The sequence below is a fragment of the Mesocricetus auratus genome, unplaced genomic scaffold, assembly GCF_017639785.1.
Source record: "Mesocricetus auratus isolate SY011 unplaced genomic scaffold, BCM_Maur_2.0 Super-Scaffold_100014, whole genome shotgun sequence".
NCBI classification, from domain to species: Eukaryota; Metazoa; Chordata; class Mammalia; order Rodentia; family Cricetidae; genus Mesocricetus; species Mesocricetus auratus.
In genome coordinates, this window is record NW_024429197.1 from 13,002,891 (window position 1) to 13,023,396 (window position 20,506).

A 20,506-nucleotide genomic window follows, 5' to 3' on the forward strand; every position below is an offset into this window, starting at 1 on the left:
GCACAAACAAGGAAGAGGAAACAGACACTTCAAGTTAGACTCCGTCGATCTGAACAATCTCTGTGTTCGTTGCCTGGAACAGTCTGGAACAGACTAAGAAGTGGAGACAGGAGCAGAGCAGGAAGTGGAAACAGCGCCCGGGGAGAGTGGAAGTTACCCCTCCTCATTTTCCCTGCAGCCCCTGGCTGCCGAGCCCATGAACAAGATGCACAGATATTTTTCTGCTGACCACAGAAGAAGAGACCATAAAATTCAGCTTCCCATCTGGTTCTTCATGGTCCAAGAAAATACAGCAGTTTCAAGCTCCAGGGAGACAGGCATTCAGATCATGAAAGCTTAAATCTAGCCTGTCGTGGAATTCCCCAAACGGCGGCATGGATTTCACTCAGGAAGAAACGGCAGCGAAGGAAGCACCACTTCTAAGGATCCATTCCCCGGTGACCCTCAAAAAGTACGCGTTTGATGTCTCCCATGCCAGTTACCCCCCTGGTCTTCAGAGCCAACCTGCACAATTCAACAGCTGGTCCTGGCTTTTCTTTCTTTCTTCTTGCGCCAAAGGCTCCTGGTCACCACGAGGCCCATCACCAGTTTGCTTCACAGGCGGAGCTGAGCGAAAGCCGCCTTCCAATGGGAGCGCTTTAACATCTGTCCTCATCCACTGTCCAAAACCTGGCTGCTACTTCAATGCAATGATGATGTATTTGCTTTTTAATGCTTTCTGTTAGAACCAGAGTTAACGGAGAATTGTTGGTGAGAGATGAAAAGAGAACCACTCTCTCTCCTCTTGTATCTAAGAACAGCACGGGAGGCGCTTGGCTGACTCAGGAGCCTGCCTGGTAGCACTGTCTGGCCGCGGGCATACCTCTGTCTCAGGAAAAGAAAAAAAATAGGGCAAAGGTTCTGAAGAGCCACCCATAGGCTGGTACCTGACCAGAGAAGGGAATGTTCAAAAATGTGCTGAAATGCCAGCTCTGGAGAGATGTGACAGCCAGCTTGAAGGCTTCAGGCAGTTTGGATAAACATCTAGACTTTGAGTACATTTCTGAGCCTGCTCTGTGATCCCTTTGAAGTTTATCCAACTTGAATAAGCCCTCCAGAAAGCCAGGACCAGTGAAATAGGCTTTCTTTGGAAGTCCCCCTGGATGTGCCCTGTTGTTTCCTCCCAGGGCAGCCGGCCCATCAGGACCAGCGATCTGAGGAGGGAAGAAGAAAGACGCCCGAGACAGAGCGCTCCTGTAATAATCAAGTCATTGTCTTCTTCTTTTCTCCCTGCCCTTTTTACATATGGAGGGCACAGCAGATAGAAAACCCCTGGTGGACTCGGTGGACCACAAGCTTAGAACTAACCATGGCTTGCCTGGGACCCCTTCCCAGCTATTTCAGAAGGTCCAGCCTGAGATGTACATCATGCATGTTTGAATAACGGAAGGCACTATTTGCAGTCTAAAAAATCCGCCTGAGGCTGGGAAGCTGGTGGCAAAGCCCAGGGCGTGGGCACAGGTGGGAGGTCTCATCCCGTCTCATCCCGTCTCATCCCGTCTCATCCCGTCTCATCCCGTCTCATCCCGTCTCATCCCGTCTCATCCCGTCTCATCCCGTCTCATCCCGTCTCATCCCGTCTCATCCCGTCTCATCCCGTCTCATCCCGTCTCATCCCGTCTCATCCCGTCTCATCCCGTCTCATCCCGTCTCATCCCGTCTCATCCCGTCTCATCCCGTCTCATCCCGTCTCATCCCGTCTCATCCCGTCTCATCCCGTCTCATCCGTCTCATCCGTCTCATCCCGTCTCATCCCGTCTCATCCCGTCTCATCCCGTCTCATCCCGTCTCATCCCGTCTCATCCCGTCTCATCCCGTCTCATCCCGTCTCATCCCGTCTCATCCTGTCTCATCCCGTCTCATCCCGTCTCATCCCGTCTCATCCCGTCTCATCCCGTCTCATCCCGTCTCATCCCGTCTCATCCCGTCTCATCCTGTCTCATCCCGTCTCATCCCGTCTCATCCCGTCTCATCCCGTCTCATCCCGTCTCATCCCGTCTCATCCCGTCTCATCCCGTCTCATCCCGTCTCATCCCGTCTCATCCGTCTCATCCCGTCTCATCCCGTCTCATCCCGTCTCATCCCGTCTCATCCCGTCTCATCCCGTCTCATCCCCGTCTCATCCCGTCTCATCCTGTCTCATCCTGTCTCATCCCGTCTCATCCCGTCTCATCCCGTCTCATCCCGTCTCATCCCGTCTCATCCCGTCTCATCCCGTCTCATCCCGTCTCATCCCGTCTCATCCCGTCTCATCCTGTCTCATCCCGTCTCATCCCGTCTCATCCCGTCTCATCCCGTCTCATCCCGTCTCATCCCGTCTCATCCTGTCTCATCCCGTCTCATCCCGTCTCATCCCGTCTCATCCTGTCTCATCCCGTCTCATCCTGTCTCATCCGTCTCATCCCCGTCTCATCCCGTCTCATCCCGTCTGTCTCATCCCGTCTCATCCCGTCTCATCCCGTCTCATCCCGTCTCATCCCGTCTCATCCCGTCTCATCCCGTCTCATCCCGTCTCATCCCGTCTCATCCCGTCTCATCCCGTCTCATCCCGTCTCATCCTGTCTCATCCCGTCTCATCCCGTCTCATCCCGTCTCATCCCGTCTCATCCCGTCTCATCCCGTCTCATCCCGTCTCATCCCTGTCTCATCCCGTCTCATCCCGTCTCATCCCGTCTCATCCCGTCTCATCCCGTCTCATCCCGTCTCATCCTGTCTCATCCCGTCTCATCCCGTCTCATCCCGTCTCATCCCGTCTCATCCCGTCTCATCCCGTCTCATCCCGTCTCATCCCGTCTCATCCCGTCTCATCCCGTCTCATCCCGTCTCATCCCGTCTCATCCCGTCTCATCCTGTCTCATCCCGTCTCATCCCGTCTCATCCCGTCTCATCCCGTCTCATCCTGTCTCATCCCGTCTCATCCCGTCTCATCCCGTCTCATCCCGTCTCATCCCGTCTCATCCCGTCTCATCCCGTCTCATCCCGTCTCATCCTGTCTCATCCCGTCTCATCCTGTCTCATCCCGTCTCATCCCTGTCTCATCCCGTCTCATCCCGTCTCATCCCGTCTCATCCCGTCTCATCCCGTCTCATCCCGTCTCATCCCGTCTCATCCCGTCTCATCCCGTCTCATCCCGTCTCATCCCGTCTCATCCCTGTCTCATCCCGTCTCATCCCGTCTCATCCTGTCTCATCCCGTCTCATCCCGTCTCATCCCGTCTCATCCTGTCTCATCCCGTCTCATCCCGTCTCATCCCGTCTCATCCCGTCTCATCCCGTCTCATCCCGTCTCATCCCGTCTCATCCCGTCTCATCCCGTCTCATCCCGTCTCATCCCGTCTCATCCCGTCTCATCCTGTCTCATCCCGTCTCATCCCGTCTCATCCCGTCTCATCCCGTCTCATCCCGTCTCATCCCGTCTCATCCCGTCTCATCCCGTCTCATCCCGTCTCATCCCGTCTCATCCCGTCTCATCCCGTCTCATCCCGTCTCATCCCGTCTCATCCCGTCTCATCCCGTCTCATCCCGTCTCATCCTGTCTCATCCCGTCTCATCCCGTCTCATCCTGTCTCATCCCGTCTCATCCCGTCTCATCCCGTCTCATCCCGTCTCATCCTGTCTCATCCCGTCTCATCCCGTCTCATCCCGTCTCATCCCGTCTCATCCTGTCTCATCCCGTCTCATCCCGTCTCATCCCGTCTCATCCTGTCTCATCCCTGTCTCATCCCGTCTCATCCCGTCTCATCCCGTCTCATCCCGTCTCATCCCGTCTCATCCCGTCTCATCCTGTCTCATCCCGTCTCATCCGTCTCATCCCGTCTCATCCCGTCTCATCCCGTCTCATCCCGTCTCATCCCGTCTCATCCCGTCTCATCCCGTCTCATCCCGTCTCATCCCGTCTCATCCCGTCTCATTTCCCAGGGAAGCACCCCCTGGCTGTCTGAGCAGGGGCTGAGGCCATCTTCCCTCCTGTCTGCACAGGTTTTCTAGTCCTGAAATTACTGGAGCATTGACAAGTGCCTGCATGCACGGAGGGGTGTCCAGGTGGATGAGGCCACCTCAGCATTGGGTGGCATCTCCCCAGGTACAAGCTGGCTTGGGCTTAGGTCACACAAAGGAGAATGGGGTACCAAATACTGGGCTCATTCCGAAAGAAAACAGAGATCAGCCTTTCTGAGCAGGTCTCAGGGGTCTCCAAACTTGATTTTGGTTCACTCCAGAGACTGAGCAGTGGTGCCTCTTCCCTAACAAGGCAAGTGTGTGCTGGGGCTGCCTGGAGAGGGAGCAGGGCGGGACGGCCTGTGCATAGCACAGCACAAACCTAGGTGAGCCACAGACCATGAGGGACCCTGGGACCAAATGACAGAGAAGATGTGGCTGCAGCACCAGGGAAACCCCATGGAAGCGGGGTTACAAACAGTTCTGTTCCTTTATTGTTAAAAAAATATTAACAGCAACACCAACAAACAAGAATAGCACGAACATTCACAACCCGTCAGAGTCTGTAAGCTTTGCCCATTTATTCCTAATGGAGTCCTTCATCTCTGGGCAGGTGATGGTTTCAGCCAAAGGGCCCCTTCATGTTTTTCATGGGTGGATACTGTTGCTCCATTGGCATGGCCCCAAAGCAGTCTGAGGGGTTGCAGTGACCAGCCTTCCCTGGCTGGCCCATTGGACCCGGGGGGCCAGGGATTCCCGGGATGCCTTGCTGGCCCATTGGCCCTGTTGCGCCCATCTTGCCATAACCTGGAGGTCCTTGAGGACCTACAGAGAGAAGAGGGGCAGAAGGGAATTCAGGAGACCCAGATGACAAGAGGCAACAGCTGTGACAAGTGACACCTTCATTTCATGCATATTTGCTAGCTTTGAAGCATGCTTTTGTGACCTGCCTGCTCCTCACATTGATTTCACAGAGGAGAGCCACACCTCTAGCTAGTTTTATTGGGAGTGTCTGTGGACCAGGAAAAGGGTCATGAGCTTTTAGTACATAGGTGACTGTATCCACCAAATAGTTCCCTGGGGAAAAGGTACAGGCTCAGAAAAGTCACACATGGGTAATATCCTTGGGCCAAGTAGTGAGTGGAGCCTCAGAGCTTTGTCATTAGGTTTCAACCACTCTCAACTTTCTAACCATTCATCTTGGAGAACGACTCTTGAAGTTAAGCCTGATCAGCATCACAGGGTCAGCAAGACACCAAACAGGTCTTAGACTTGGATTTCTGGTCCCTAGTGCATGCAATGCCCCAACACACACACTGCTTCATGCAAGCCTAACTTAAGACAGAGGCAGACACTCAGCCCCTCTCTCCACTCCTCCTCTTCAGGCCCTTGCACCGTATCTTGAACTGGGACCATTTCTGTAAGTGGTAACTAGCCTGACATTATTTGGTGTTCTAATGATTATGCTGTAAAGAAATGGGGGTGTGGGGGGGGCTCTGCTGTTCTGGATTCGTGGAAACAAAGACTGGGTTCTCCTACCTGGGGGGCCGGGTAGACCGTTTTCTCCTGCAATGCCAACACCGATGTCTCCCTTTTCACCTTTGGTGCCAGGTAATCCTGAGCCAAAAGAAATGAAGTTAAGTCCTATCCTTAAGTAGAGAAATGACAGCCAGGAGAATTCACACACACACACACACACACACACACACACACACGCACGCACGCACGCACGCACGCACGCACGCACGCACGCACGCATGCACGCACGCACGCGCACACACCATATTCACAACAGTCAGCCTACACAGAGCTACAGATGCCGGCCATCCCAGAGACCCAGAAGGCAGAGCTACCTCTCATTCCTGGCAAACCCTGGCGTCCTTCTCTGCCTATCTGACCAGGGAGCCCAGGTGATCCTGGAGCACCTGGCCGGCCTGGAGCACCATCTTTCCCAGGGGGCCCTGGCCGGCCTGGAGCTGCTGCCACCTCCATGGGGAACTGCATCCTGGAGGTGTAGTAAGCCATCCTCTCTGCAAGCAAAGACAAAAGTCAGGCCACTGGGTGACTAGGCACTCAGAGTGGCTGCAGATGCTGCAGCCATGCCACCAGCATGGGACAGCTTCAAAGGTGGAGGAGTGTCAGGACCAGGAGACAGGCTGCTCTCCTGAGGAAGGTCTTGGGCAGCGGCCCTCATGTGCCCGCCCATGCAGATCTTTCAGAAGCACGGATGTGATTTGGGCATCTCTTTCCGCTAACCACCATCCCGGTTCACCGCCGCCTTCAGAATGTGGTCCAGACAGGTCTCTTTCCCAGGCAGGATGCCCAGCTCCCACATCTCCCCACCCACAGCACACAGGCAGGAAAAGGGGCTTCAAGTCAACCCAAGCAGCACTTTCTGTCTGCTCGTCCCTCTCCCCAGGACTCCCTCCACACATTTGAAATCGCCTCTCTTAACCTCCTTTGCTCAAGTGGGAGACCAGGAGGGCAGAAGAGAACTGATTTATCTCTGAACAGAGCAGGTGACGAGGAAGGTCTGATGGATAGGTGAACATGCGCCTGTCACCTGCTGTCTGTAAATGTGTGGGGGTGAGGAGGGAGGACACAGAAGCTTTAAGGAAAAGGAAGGCAGGGCTGGGTGAGGAATCGACTGGGAAGGGCAGACATCACCCACTGCCACCCAGCCGGCTGCCAATTACCATCAAACATTTTAATGATCTCTTGTCTGATGAACCTCTTGATGTCATCATAATTCACCATGTCTCCCTGAGGAAAGAGAAGAAACCTGGCCTCAATTATATGTCCAAGTTTGGCACTTGCCCAGTGAACAGACTTGATTCCCAGAAATAAAGGATGGGGCGGAGGGCAAAGGTCCTGGGAGCCTCCCACAGAGCCTTAACCAAAGAGCTACCCATCCTGAAATAGTACAGCACATTTTGTGCTAAATGCAGTTTGGGGTGGGAGGGGCACCTGTAGCTCCCCCACCTCCCCATGGAGACCTAGAAGACACCTGTAGCCGAGCTCTTTCCTGCAGAATGTCAGCGGGGGTTTCTAAAGTGACCATGTGCCCGCTTGCCCTTACCATAGAGCCTGGTAAACCAGGCAGTCCAGGGTTCCCTGCAGGCCCTGGGGAACCAGGGTGGCCTCTCTCTCCTGCAGGACCTGGTGGCCCAACAGGTCCCATGGAACCGCTCTTGCCAGGCCCCCCTGGCATGCCAGATCTTCCCTTCTCTCCTGCTTGGCCCTTCTGTCCTGCAGGTCCTGGGTCACCCTACAAAGGCAGCAAGTCACAGTACATCATTGCCAACTGTTTCCAAGTCTATGTCACAATGTGTCAGCAACCTACCCCTTCCCCAGGTGCCCAGCATCTCCCGCTGGGCTGCGGCCAAGATGATACAGGTCCCCCTGCCTCACTCCCTCCCAAAGCAGTCCTGAGAGGCAATGCTCGCATCACTCTTCGATGGGAAATGCTCGTGGCTCCCACATACCCTCAGTAGGAAGATCCCCTTCCATGCCCAGGCAAGACCATTCATAACGCCCTCCTCACACCTTCCCCGGCCTTGTCTCCTTGCCAGCTCTGGCTGCCTGTCACTCTCTGGTTCTGCCATGTTGCTTGAGTCTACTGTCTGGAAGGCCTGCTCTCCAGCCTCAGCGCCTAAGGGTTACCCCTTACTGTCCTCTGCTGAAAGAATGTTCCTGCCTTTATGTAGCCTTCCTCCCCGTGTCCACTTAGAGTTAGGAGTCCTTCCTGGAGTCCCACAACACTACATCCAGTCTTCGCACTGCATCCAGTTTCCTCCGAAACTTCCCATACACTAGTGTCAGTGTGACTAGGCACAGGGGGTGTCTGCCCAAGGACTCTGTTTACCCCCAGACCAACCCAGAGGCCAGGGAGTGAGCCAGTGCAGACAACGATTAGGGGATTAAAGAGATTGCCATTCCTGAGCCATAGATGGGACAGTCTCAGTTGAGGTCACATCTCCCTTTCCTGCCCATTGGCCAACCTAGGTCTCCTCTGTGCTAGAGTTACAGCTTGGAGTTCCTGAGTGCCTCTTTTCAAACCCAGCCAGTGACGGCTCGCTCACCTTTGGGCCCGGAGGTCCATAGAGCCCCTGCTTTCCAGGAGGTCCCTATAAGAAAACAGACGTTCAGGGTCAGGTCTGGGCAGCATCACTGAGGTTCCCCGGGGTGGGGGTGGGGAAGGTGCAGTGGGAAGATCATCTCCTCCCACCCTAGGACCCTGGTTGTGTCCAGCCTGGCTGTGTGAGAAGGGATGACAGCTTCCCTGGCAGCCAGAGGAGCTGACAGCTGGGAGGGAGGATGATGTCCCCTGGGGCATGGCCTTGTTTGATAGCACTGGCCGGGTCCGGGTCCCTCGTCACAGATGAACTGATGTGACAAGGAGTCAGAGTGGGAAGGCTAGTCTGAAATAGCAGAGGGCCTGGCGAGAGCTGGGGCCCAGGGAGCCTTTGTTTGGAGTTTGTTATCGTTACTATCTCTTTCTGACCAGAAACAGGGTCCTCTAATTCCACTAGAACAACAAGAGTTACCAGCTTTTTGCATGTAATTGGCACTGGGTATCTGCAGGGGACTGATTCCAGGATCCCCAGGTCTGTCTCAAGTCCCTTTTGTAAAATGGTGTGACTCTTGGCTGTAGCCTGTGTGTACCTGTCTGTGTGCTCTACGTCACCTCTGAATCACTTACCAATAGCGTCCACAGAGCAAATGCTGCAGAGCTGTCACACTGCATTGTTCAGGGAATCGTGGTAAGGGAAAAGAGCAAGCCAGGAGTGGTGGTGCGCACCTATCGGCACGAGGGAGGCTGAAGCAGGAGGATCCTAAGTTTGAGGCCAGTTTGGGCTATAAAGTTCCAGGCCAGCCTAGGTACAAAGTCTCAAAAAAAAAAAAAGTCTACATGTTCAGTGCACATGCTATCTTCCCCCTGAATATGTTCCATAAGCCGAGATTGACCGAGTTTCTGAATGTGGAGACTATGGGTATAGTTTCTGTAGGAGATCGTCTGTGTCCATGTGGTGTGCCTCCTGAGTGAATGAGGGCGGGGACAAGAGGAGGACCAAGGAGGAATGTCCCCAAGGGAAGGAAAGAGCAGCATGTCCATACCTCTTTGCCAGCTGCACCGTCCGAACCAGGCTCACCCTAGGGAGCAAAGAGCATTGGAAAAGTGTGAGCTGTCATCCAACTCTGCCTCATGGGCCTCACACCTTGTCCCCATCTCTGTCCCACCAAGGAGCCCTGATCCTTCATCTCTCTCCCCTCCCCCCCTCCCTCGCCCCTCCAGCCTGAGCTAGAACGGAGATGCCTTTTTGCTTGGGAATTGTAGGCATTGCGTGGCTCTGTGTGCACTAGATGCTCGCTGAAGGGCCACATGAACTGGGAGCCTCTGTCCTCAGGAGGACTGACCAGGACAAGCTGACCTCCCTCCTTCCCCATGGCACCACAACAGGAGCTGTCCAGCGCCTGAGCCCCTGCCCAGGCCTTTCTGGAGGACTACTGGAGAAGAGGACCCTATGATTGCAGAACAAGGGGTAGAGGCATGCAGGACCCTGGCATGAGTCTGCAGGGAGGGAGGGAGCCTGGCAGGGAGGACATCCCCAGGGACAGTGGACAGAGTTCACAGTGAGCAGGAGTGCTGACCCAGGCCCTCTGGGAAATGGATCCAGTGACCATGCCCACATGACCGGAGTCTCCATCCCAGCAGGACTGGCTGCCTGCTCTAGTTTGCTACTGTGCCCTGGAGGAAAGTCTGCTTGGAGGGAAAGCCCCTGTCATGGAGACCGGAGCCCCCTTCCTTGACTTCCCAGAACCTTTACATCCCTGAGACCAGCAATCAGCTCCACTCCTGTGGTTTGCCTGACTAGACCTCTATGGAGGGGAAGCTCTGCAGGCTGGCTAAAGGGTGCAAAATTTGCAATGCAGCAGGCTGGGGATCAAGCCTCAGCTCTCCCATTTACTAGCTGTGTGACTCAGAGCCATCTACTCAGTCACACTGAACCCTCATTTCCTCTTCTGAAAACCCAGGGACAAGTGTTGCAGAACACATTAAGACAAAATACGCATCCAACATAAGCGAAGGCTCACTTTGGCACAGTCAGTGACCAATATAGCATCACTCCGAATGCTCAACGGGCTGAGATCAAGTCTGGCTTCTGAGGAGCTCCAAAAGTTACAGTAATAGCACAGTATTTCTGGTTCCTGACATTTTCAAAGACTTTTTGTAGTTACTGACAAGCTCCACTGGGGTAAGGGCAGGGGCTGAGGCTGGAGCAGGGGCAGGGGCAGGGGCAACACATGGACCAGGTCTTCTCTTTCTGGCCCCTCGTCCAGGGACCTGCATCGGGTTGATGATGCATCCTCAGAGACAGTGCTCCTGTGTGCAGCTGGCTCAGGGCCGGCTTGCAGGGCTCATCTTTCTGAATACAATACGACCCCTAGACACAGGCCCCATGCTGCCATCCTGCCATGCTAACACACTCTCCTTCTCTGGAGACCCCCGGTGTACTGTGCAAAGCCAAATCCTCTCCCCTGGGATGGGCCATAAGATGTGCAATCTTACCGGAGGGCCAGGGTGTCCGGGGGTGCCAGGCTGGCCGGGGAGGCCTGCCAAGCCCCTTTCTCCAGGGGCTCCCCGGTCTCCTTTCAGGCCCTAAAAGATGGGATGAAGGTCAGTAGAGAGAAGGGTGAACAGAGTCCACAAAGCCAGAGGCAGACACCCACCTCCCTGCTGCCATGTTCCAGGGACAAGGCCCCATGGGGGCAGATGTCATGCCTGCACCTGGCCTCCAGCCACCCTTTGCCTCATCCCAGAAGGGAGATTTTTAGGAAAAAATGAGAGGCTGATGCCTAAAAGAAGGGGACAAAAATAGGCCCCATCCCTTTGGCTTTGTCTAGAAGGAGCTCACAGCTGAAAAGGCAATGCCCCTCGAGGGAATGCATGGAAGAAAGTCACTCACCATAGTGGAGATCCCAGGTGGGCCTGGCTGGCCTGGAGGCCCCTGTGGCCCCTAGGGAGAGAGGAGTCAAGGCAGGGTAAGGGCTTTAACAAAAAGCCCAGGCGGCGGCAGGAGCATTCCTACACTGCATTAGCTTTGTTCTCTTCCTGAAATCTGTCCTTCCTTTCTGATCCTCTTGAGCTTCTACCAGGAGCTCTGGTTCCAGAGCAGAGAGGGGAGGGGCCACATATACAGCACCCTTGTGCCTAGTGCTCACTGACGGATGCATCTAGGCTCGTGAGGGGCAGAGGCCAAAGGCAGGAGAGCAGGAACTGCCAGCCTGGGTATCTCCCGAGTCCCTGTGCTTCCTAACGGTAGACCGGCATCCTACTGTTCTGTGGAGGAGGTAAAGCCAGCAGCCAGGGTTTACCCAGCAGAGGTGAATGAGGCAGGGACCATGTCCCGTACCCCCATGGGCACAGAAGGGACTCCATCTATCTCCAAAACTCTTTGTCATATCACAGAAGGGGAGATATTTGGGGGCAGAGCAAAGAGGCTGACCCAATATCCACATGGAAAAGCTCTGGGGATCAATGGCATCCTAACCCCCAGTGATGCCCCCTCCTGACACTGCTGGGGCTGTATCTGAAATGCCCACAGTCCAGAGGTCACCTCTCTCATCAGAGTAACACTTTCTCTGAACCCAAGAGAACTCAGCTCTTCCCCAGAGCACATTCCTCCACACCCCTTCCAGAATATTATGGTACCATGGCACCTATACTACACATGTAAGACTCCTAGGGTGGGAATGCTCATGTCTGGGACCAGCACATATCTGGGGACCAGGGCTGGACAGAGCAATGACAGGAAGAGCCCAGTAGATCCTCATCCACAGTCCCCACCCTCATCTCAGGAGTCTCTACCCAGGCCACCATTCAGTGCATGACTCTCTCATATTCAATGTGAAGGGGGCTGGGGGAGACCTAGGGCCCCCAGAACAGAGCCTCTGAACTCCTTGAGATACATAATAATGGGAACCTGAGGGTTCCTTTTTTTTTGTCGTGAACTATTTTTAATGTTCCCAAATGCCTCCTGAAAATTATACAGCCATGCTATACTAGCACACCAATGGATTTGCTTTCTCTGGAACCCTGTCGGCTTGGTGCTGTCACACTGATCAAAGGCACCAATTGGCAGTCGTTTGTGCCATTGATGAGAAAAGTAGATGGGAAATGCAGTATTGCTTAATAAACACACTCTCCTATTCACCCTAATAGCAAAAACGCCACCTGCCCACACAGTAGCCCAGCTGAACTTCCTGGTTCCTTTCTTTCTACCACTAAGCCCTCCCTTGCGTGAGACAAGGGAGCGAGGCCTCCAAGTCTAAGTACATCCCAGGTCCCCTGATCCCTCTGTTCCCTGTCTCTTCCCACCACCCATGCACCCACCTGCCACTTACCAGCCCTCCCCTGAGCATGCCTGTCCCAGGCTCCTGAACCTACTCCGGAGGTATCTTTTTCAAAGCTCAGCCTTTCTGGTCCCCATGTACCCCCTCCCCGCCCAGTGTGGCGGTCTTCTTCAGGTCCCTCAGACATGTCAAGCTCCTGGCTACCTTTGGTTCTGGGTATCCGTGTCCCTTCTCCCAGGCTACTCAATAGCTGGCTCCTTCATTCAGGCCTCAGCTCAGTCACTTCTCCAGCAAGAGTTTCTCAACCATCCTAGTGCTGTGACCCTTTAACACAGTTCCTCATGTTGTGGTGACCCCCAACCACAAAATTACTCCATGGCTACTTCATAACTGTAATGTTGATGCTGTTGTGAATCGTAATGAATCTGATGCACAGGATATCTGCTATCTCAACCCACAGGTTGAGAACTGCTGCCCTAAAGCTCCCTAACTCCAAGTTCTTCCCTGCAACGTCACCTCATCACTTGAACCTTCCATTCATTGTCTCCTGTGCCTGCTGAGGCAGTCCTGTGGGATGAGAGCCCTTGTCTCTCTGGCTCCCTGCTGTGACCCTGATTTGGAGCCCATGATCAATGATTACCTATTGACTAACTGAGTGCCTTCTGTCTGATAAGCAGATGTGAATGTGCACAGAGAACCCCCAAAATGGCGAGAAGCAAAACGCACTGCATCAGTCTAAAGCCCCTCACCTGCATGGTTCGGGCAGCGCCCATGGCACTACCAGCTTACCCCACCCCCCAGTGGCATCCTAATTCATAGAAGCAGAGGCAAAACCATTTTAACTCACAAGATGACCTGGGGGTCCTGGTCGTCCCTGGGGTCCCATGGCACCAGGTTCCCCCTGCAGGAGTCAGAGAAAGAAAGAGGTGACACAGAAGCCAACTGACTTGCAGACATGTGGCTGCTCAGCGGGAGAGGGTTGAGGGTAGTGGCATAGAGAAATGACCAGAGGGCTGGACAGAGCTCTGAACTTTAGACCCTAACCTTCTAGGGCTTAAGAAAGCCAGGCCTGCCTTTTGGGTGGTTGTCCAATTATCTTTCTAGGGAGGGGACCAGTTATAACTCTCAAGATGGAAAAGGGTCAAGATAGGCAGTGTGGGGTGAGATTTCACATCAGAAGGCAAGGAGAGAAGGCAGGCCCTTTGCCACCGAGAGGAAGGAAGATGCTGCATCTTGGGACTTAGTGGAGCAGCAGTATGCATAGAATCCCAGTCCTTACCTCTGTACCTGGCCGGCCACTGCTTCCGGGGGGACCTGGCTTTCCGCAGTCACCCTAAAAGAGAGAGAGGACAGTGGAGCTTAGAATGTCCACCCCCGTGTTGAGCCTGGATCAAGGGGACTCTGCCACCTTGGCCTGGCTTTGACCAGAGGGTCTCTGCCTCCCTGCAGCTGGTAGGTGGGAGTCTTAACCCAGTTCAGCAGGTCCTAGTGGCTTCAGAAAACTAGACTGCTGGAGTAACATCTCAGCCAGGGCGGGGCTGCCATGTCTGCCTGGCATCAGGCCTGAAGAGGATAGGGAAGCCCATTGTCCAGAAGTCCCCCTTACCTTAGGCCCAGGGAGGCCAGGATGTCCTGTTTTCCCCTTGAAACCCTGGAAGAAAAAGTAGGGAGATGTTCCTCTCACCTCCATCTGAGATGCTCCCCACACCTTCCTGCTGAGGCCAAATCAATGGAGGCTATTGCAGTCATAGTGGGAGCTGGGAGAGGCTCAGAGCTCCTGGTTCCTTCCTGCAGCCCAACTTACCGGGGGTCCCATGAGTCCAGGAGGGCCAGCAGGACCTGGGTCCCCCTAGGGAAAGAGAAGGAGCATTCAGGAAGTTTGAACTTGACCCAATTCATTCCCCACTGCCTCTGCTTCTCCGAGTCTCCCATCCCAGGAGTTGGTGGGAACATCGTGTGGGGCAGTGGGAACTCAGCCTGGCTCTGCCTCTGCCTGGCTGGGGACTGTGAATGGGTCCCAGCCCCTCTGCAGGCCTTGATTTTCTTTCTTTTGGTTAAGGATGGGAGTTGACCTCGATGTTCCCCATATGACATGTTCCCATCTCTCTCAGATTCCCCAGAAAAAAAAAACTCAACCAAGGAGCCAGGGTCTGCTCAGGCCAGCAATGGCTACAATCTGATCCTCCCCAGAACCTAGCCTACTTTCTCTGGTTGCCAAGTTTGAAGACATAAATGGCATCTCTGTCACCATCCTGCCTTTGCTGAGACCAATTCGCTGAACCTGGCTAAGTCTATTAGGAGGAGTGGGACACCCAGGGAATCCGATGCAGCCAGGAGGAGGAGTAGCCAGGAGGAGACACAGGCACCCATTTGAAAGGGTGACTCCTCTGTTCACCCCATCATGAGGAGGGGAACCCTGCTCGCATCCTGCCCCCACAACCCCATCTTACCCTCAGGCCGGGCTTGCCATCCTTCCCGTCTAGTCCATCCAGCCCAGCAGGGCCCTGCAGACAGGGAAAAGGCATTTCTGGATGCTGTGCTCTCTCTGGAAGTCTGACCCAGCCCCACGGCTCTCTCCACCTCGTACCCAACTCACCGTTACCATACATGTGTACACCCACACAGGTCCTCCATCCCTCATACCTGCCAGATCCTGAGGGCGCACACTCACCTGAATCCCAGGAGGGCCTGGTGGCCCAGGGGAACCAGGCAAGCCTGATGGACCTCGGATCCCTTCACTGCCCTGAAACCAGAATGCACAATGAAATCAGGGCTGAGGGGTCTAGGGACCTCTGGGAGTCAGGGCAGCCTTTGACTTCCAGCCTTAGTTCTATCTTTACATCAGGCAGATGACCCTACATGCTGTCTTCCTGAGAGCATGTGTCCCTGTCTCCCAAGCTACCCCTGCCCTCCTGACACCTTTCCTTACTGCTTTATGGAGAAAGATAGAACCTGCTTGGACCACCGTCTTCTCAGGGTTGTCCTAGGGGCCAGCGTGCAGGTGAGTGATGTGTTTAATTTATATCACTCTAATAACACGCCATGAATGTGGGCTTTGACACCTCGAGGTGAATGGGTGGGGAGACCCCTGTACTCCGGGTATTATGATCCCTCGAGGGCCACGGGCCCGCCGGAGTCAATGACAATTGGCTGCTTTGCAAGGATGCAGCTGCAGAGCTCAAGGGTAGGGGTGGAGGCCCATGGTGGCCAGGGCTCAGGGAAGATGTCACAGGAGTGTCACCAGATGGTGAACTCTGAAGAGTGCCTGGGATGAGGCAGGAGGAGGCTAGAGGGAACAGATTTGGCAGTGGTCATGTGACTGCCCGACCTGGGTATCAGGGTCCTTATGGTAGATGGATTGGGAGAGGAGGCTGGGGAAGTGGCCACCTGACTGGGAGAGGCCCTGGATAACTGCTGCACTTCATCAAATTATATCACAAAGCCCTGGGGGCTGGGGGAAGCCTTGAAACTGGAGGCACGAAGCAGGTTTCTGGTCCAGAGGATGGGACTCCAGAACCTTCTTCCAGGCCTTATCCAGAGCATCTTCCCTTGTGTCTGTATTATATGAGATTTTACATGAACTTTTGTCTGACAAAAGGCTCAGGGACTGTAAAATGGCTGGCAAACACAGCCATAGTCCCTGGGCAGCCACTGAAGGCCCAAAGCAGGGCAGTGATGAGAACAGGCATGTGAACTGGCAGGTAAGAAGCTTAGGAAAAGGCTGCTACTTCCCCTAGGCCGGGGAGAGACAATGCCCTAGATCAGCATCTCTGGAGGAGGCTGCAGGAAGGGTAAAGACCCGGCTAGAGGAGAAAGCCAGGGAGCGCTGCAATACCGCCGTCCACCAGGAGGGGTCAGCACAGTTCTAGCCAATGTCAGCCCCACTGAGAGTTGTGATGGAGCACCTCCAGCCAGCAGTTTGGGACTCTCTGCAATGATCAACCTAAGGAGGACTCCACAGGGAAGGGATGAGAGGGAGCTGTCAGTCATCATAGAGCCACCTATGCCTGATGGGTACTGGTTTGGGGAGGCAGTGGAGGGACTTCTCCCCTCTCTCAGTTGGGTACCCATTTCAGCTATGATGGCTCCCTACCCTTTCCGGTTTCCCCAAGTGGTTTCTCCTCACTTGTTTTTCTCACAGCAAGAGGCTAATATGTGGCTTCTGAGAAAAGGGGCTCCGGGAGACTACAGAACATCACAGCTCCCTGTGGACCCCTCCTCCAGCTAAAGCTTAGACATCAAGCTTGGGATCGCCGACAGCTCCCACCCAGAACGCGAGGGGGGCCCAGTTTCTGCGGAGCCAGGGATGTGCTCTCCAAGCCACAGCAGGGCTACGTGTCCAGTTTATCAAGGCACTCTCAGAGTCAGCAGTGTGGAGCTCCAAGGCTGCTGCTGTTCCTATCTTATCACAAAGTCACAGGTGACCCCTGTGTCCTCTGGGCCCTTGGAGACAGCCTGAGGGGAGAGCCACACTCCTCCTCCAGGTATGCCCTCATTTAAGGGATCCCGGAGCCGTCCTTCCCTTGGCTGCCCGCCCTCTCTGCCCTCTCTTGAGAAGTGAAGCTGGCGGAAGCTGGCCTGTCACGGCCTAGTTATCCACCTCTACCGCTCCGGTGCCTCCTTCCCCGCGCCTCTGCCACTCTCCTGACAACTGGGAACCCAGGATACTCAGGGGCTGCTAGAGGGTGTGGGGAGGGCAAAGGGAGGTTGCAGGGCCATCCAGAGAGCCACTGGCTGCTGAGCCCAGCCTTAGTGCAATGGCGCCGTCTGTGAATTTCTCTCAGGCCTCAACAGTCATGAGAGCTTCGGGTCTGGCATGGTGGCAGGTGTCTCTGCTCACCTTCTCTGCTTGGGGACCAGGAGGGCCAGGGGCTCCAGCTTTGCCTGGGAATCCTGGGGGACCCTGTATCAACAAAGAAGCAGGCAGGAATACACAAGTAAGGCTTCGTCTCCCTTCCTTCTCTATGTGTCCATCTGTCTGTCCGCCTTCCGTGGCCGCCCGTAAGGCCTGCTTTTCAGGTCTGGCCCCTAGACTCTCGTGGCTACCTACACTGTTCCTCCCATCTGTGGACTCCCCTCCCCAGGTTCATTTTCATCCAGCAGCATGGCCCAGGCCTGCTCCTCCCAGGGGACCACATTTCAGGGAACTTTTGTGTCTTTACTCACCGGTAGGCCTGGGAAGCCCGGCTGGCCTTGAAATCCCTAGGGGAAGAAGTGAGAAGTCACCACTCTGCCTGGCCACTGGGGGGGAGCAGGTGGGGCAGCCCCAAGTCTACAGGCTTTGTAGGCCAGAAGGTGAGACTCTGGGTAGGAGGTGGGAAAACTAGTCACCAGCCCCTCCCCCAGGCATCACTCACCGGGTCACCCTTCTCACCAGAGCTCCCCTGGGGGCCTCGCTCTCCTCGAGGACCCTGTCACCATCGAAAAGAAAGTAACTGAAACCCCATCTTCCAGTCCTCAGGACACAGGGAGGGTCCAGGAGGCCCCCTCCCCCTCCATAACTCCATGGCCTGCTCACTCACCGCTGGGCCTTGGGGACCTGGAAGGCCTTCAGATCCTGGTGGGCCCTGGGGACTCAAAGGAACAGAATCAGTGACTCAGAAACTCGAGGAATGAGGCCTGGGGACAGGTAAGGTATGAGGTGGGCGTGTCCTGAGCTGATAGGACTCTCTGCCCAGGCCCCTCAGTTCCCTGGAACCAGCCTGCTAAGTAACCCTGCTGCCTCCTGGCCCACTCCAACCTGGCCAACAAATAACACCTGATCTCTCTTAGACATAGTTTCGACTATGTCAGTCTCTTGCTCAACAACCTTCCATGGTTCCCTTCTGTCTAATGAATGAGGTTTCTGCTTTCCACTCAGTCTGGACTCACAGGCACCCAAAACCTGTCACCAACCCCCTTCCTGCTTCACGTGCCTCTCCCCGCTGCCTCTGTTGTTTTTGCTCAGTCCAGACTGCTGTGCCTTGAGCATGCTCTGTAGGTTCATCCCCCCCCGGGCCTGTGTGTTGCTATTCCCTCTCTCTGGAACGCCCACCATTGCTCATCCCTTCAATGTTTCCTGAGCCCTTAGGGAACCAATGCACAGCTCCAAGCTGTTCCTACGAGGACCCACCCATGACCTCAGCCCTGTGTGGACAGATACCACATAGCTCCTTCCGCCCCGTGCAGAACTCAGCTCTGAGAGTCCTCCCTGAGGACATCCCTCTCCCTCTTCCACACAGCATCTTCATGCGACTCCAGCCCCACTCCCCACCCCCACTCTGCTTGCTCAGGGGTCTCAGCCCTCATCATAGATATTTCAATTTATTCATGTTTTCTCTGCTTCCTGCTGCAGGGCAAGGCACACAGGGCCTGCTTTTATCAGTGCAGAACCCTCAGAAGGACTCGCAGCACCCAGCATGCCTAGGAGACAATCTTGTTGCAGAATAAGCGTGTGACAGTGTTGGCAGAGTCCCATGAGGCCTCGCTGACATTCGAGAGGGGGGAGAGGTGGGACTCTAGTTCTAGCTTGGCGGGTCCCAGATATGAGGGTTGAGGTTCCTCAGCAGATAGATGTGGGCTCCAGCCCAGGTTCCTCACCACTAACTCCCTACTTCAGGACACTGGGTGAGTCATGTCACTCAGGAACCAGTGACCTCATGAGCTAACAGTCCCAGCTCCTTCATTCAGCGTGGGACCCCCACGAAGGTGACCTCAATAGAAAAAAAGGCTCCTGGCCCTGAGTTAGCAGGAGGGGGGAATTCTGCCAGCTGACTGGGCCCTTCCCCTCCTCAGTCGCCTTCTCTGCAAGAAGCCTGCTGGGATCTCCTCACAGCCTCCGCCTCCGCAGCCACCAGCTGGTGCAGAGACACAGCTGGAGTGACTCGGGGCAGGGGCAGCAGGGGTCACAGGCTCCTCCTCCCAGAATAGTCTCCAGCCTTGTTGATGAAGGTGGCTGGGGGGGCGGCTTCCCCCCCCTCACATCCATACCCTTGCTGCAACTTACCGACTCGCCCTTCTCTCCTGCGGGGCCAGTGTATCCTCGCTCTCCCTTGATGCCCTAGCAAGGGACAGCAGAATTAGCTCTGTGGCCTATGACGGTGCTAATGCAAGAGGCGGGGCTGCAGCTGGCACCCAGACTGGCACTTGAAGGCTGGGGACTAGAGAGGGAAACAGTAGCCACTGTGGCCCATACTGGAAAGGCCTGAGAGGCCTTGGCAACGAGTGGCAGCTCTCAGGTGTCTCCCTCACTCTCTCAAATCTCTTTGGGCAGCAAATCTCAGTTTTTTCTGAGTCTGGGACTCATAGGGGATTCTGAGAGTGTCCCCTTCCTTCCTTCCTTTCCTTCCTTCCTTCCTTCCTTCCTTCCTTCCTTCCTTCCTTCCTTCCCTTCCTTTCCTTCCTTCCTTCCTTTCCTTCCTTCCTTCCTCCCTCCCTTCCTTCCTTCCTTCCTCCCTTCCTCCCTTTCCTTCCTTCCTCCCTTCCTTTCCTTCCTCCCTTCCTCCCTTCCTTCCCTTCCTCCCTTCCTTCCTTCCTTTCCTTCCTCCCTTCCTCCCTTCCTTCCTTCCTCCCTCCCTCCCTTCCTTCCTTCCTCCCTCCCTTCCTTCCTTCCTCCCTTCCTTCCTTCCTTCCTCCCTTCCTTCCTTCCTTCCTCCCTTCCTCCCTCCCTTCCTTCCTTCCTTCCTTCCTTCCTCCCTTCCTTCCTTTCCTTCCTCTCTTCCTTCCTTCCTTTCCTTCCTTTCCTTCCTTCCTTCCTCCCTTCCTTCCTTCCTTCCTCCCTTCCTTCCGTTGCAATGGTGGGGGCAAGCCATATTACCAAGGAAGCCAAAGTGGAGTGGGGGTGGTCTACATGGATGGCATGGCAGGGACCGAATGTTGGGGAGGGGGGGAGTGTGGTTGAGAGACACTCTGCCTGGACCTGTTCTCACCACCAGCCTGTACCTCCAGTACCCCCAGAGCCAGAGTCCTCTTACTCACAGGCAGTCCCGGGGGTCCCATAGCACCTGGGTAGCCAGGTTGTCCTGGAGGACCCTGAAAAGAGAGGCAGGCATGATGCTAGGCCAGCCCTCAGCATTTCTGTTAACCTTCCCTGTGTGAGAGTGACCCAAGCCTGAACCCCCGGCTCCTGCTATCCAGCAGGGGCCCATCCCCGCCCCACCCCCACCCTGGGTACAGTTACTACTCTGGGCCATTTCCCA

The 20,506-nt window shown here is 55.1% G+C and overlaps 1 protein-coding gene across 3 annotated transcripts in view; it reads right to left on the reverse strand.

Annotated features, from left to right (window-relative positions):
* Positions 1 to 4,445: 4,445 nt before the first annotated feature.
* Col16a1 (collagen type XVI alpha 1 chain) overlaps positions 4,446 to 20,506 on the reverse strand; it is a 52,739-nt gene continuing 36,678 nt past the window's right edge. For all 3 annotated transcript variants that reach the window (XM_021232712.2, XM_021232713.2, XM_013120249.3), the window contains 21 exons: positions 20,286 to 20,339; positions 19,315 to 19,368; positions 17,852 to 17,896; positions 17,687 to 17,740; positions 17,496 to 17,531; positions 17,170 to 17,232; positions 15,001 to 15,072; positions 14,780 to 14,833; positions 14,134 to 14,178; positions 13,936 to 13,980; positions 13,609 to 13,662; positions 13,177 to 13,230; positions 10,943 to 10,993; positions 10,546 to 10,635; positions 9,093 to 9,128; positions 8,057 to 8,101; positions 7,054 to 7,242; positions 6,671 to 6,737; positions 5,828 to 6,004; positions 5,514 to 5,591; positions 4,446 to 4,799 (listed from right to left, as the gene is read on the reverse strand). In XM_021232712.2, coding sequence (XP_021088371.1) covers positions 4,597 to 4,799; positions 5,514 to 5,591; positions 5,828 to 6,004; positions 6,671 to 6,737; positions 7,054 to 7,242; positions 8,057 to 8,101; positions 9,093 to 9,128; positions 10,546 to 10,635; positions 10,943 to 10,993; positions 13,177 to 13,230; positions 13,609 to 13,662; positions 13,936 to 13,980; positions 14,134 to 14,178; positions 14,780 to 14,833; positions 15,001 to 15,072; positions 17,170 to 17,232; positions 17,496 to 17,531; positions 17,687 to 17,740; positions 17,852 to 17,896; positions 19,315 to 19,368; positions 20,286 to 20,339 — 1,566 coding nt within the window. In that variant the 3' untranslated portion in view covers positions 4,446 to 4,596. The remainder of the gene's footprint in view (positions 4,800 to 5,513; positions 5,592 to 5,827; positions 6,005 to 6,670; positions 6,738 to 7,053; positions 7,243 to 8,056; positions 8,102 to 9,092; positions 9,129 to 10,545; positions 10,636 to 10,942; positions 10,994 to 13,176; positions 13,231 to 13,608; positions 13,663 to 13,935; positions 13,981 to 14,133; positions 14,179 to 14,779; positions 14,834 to 15,000; positions 15,073 to 17,169; positions 17,233 to 17,495; positions 17,532 to 17,686; positions 17,741 to 17,851; positions 17,897 to 19,314; positions 19,369 to 20,285; positions 20,340 to 20,506) is intronic.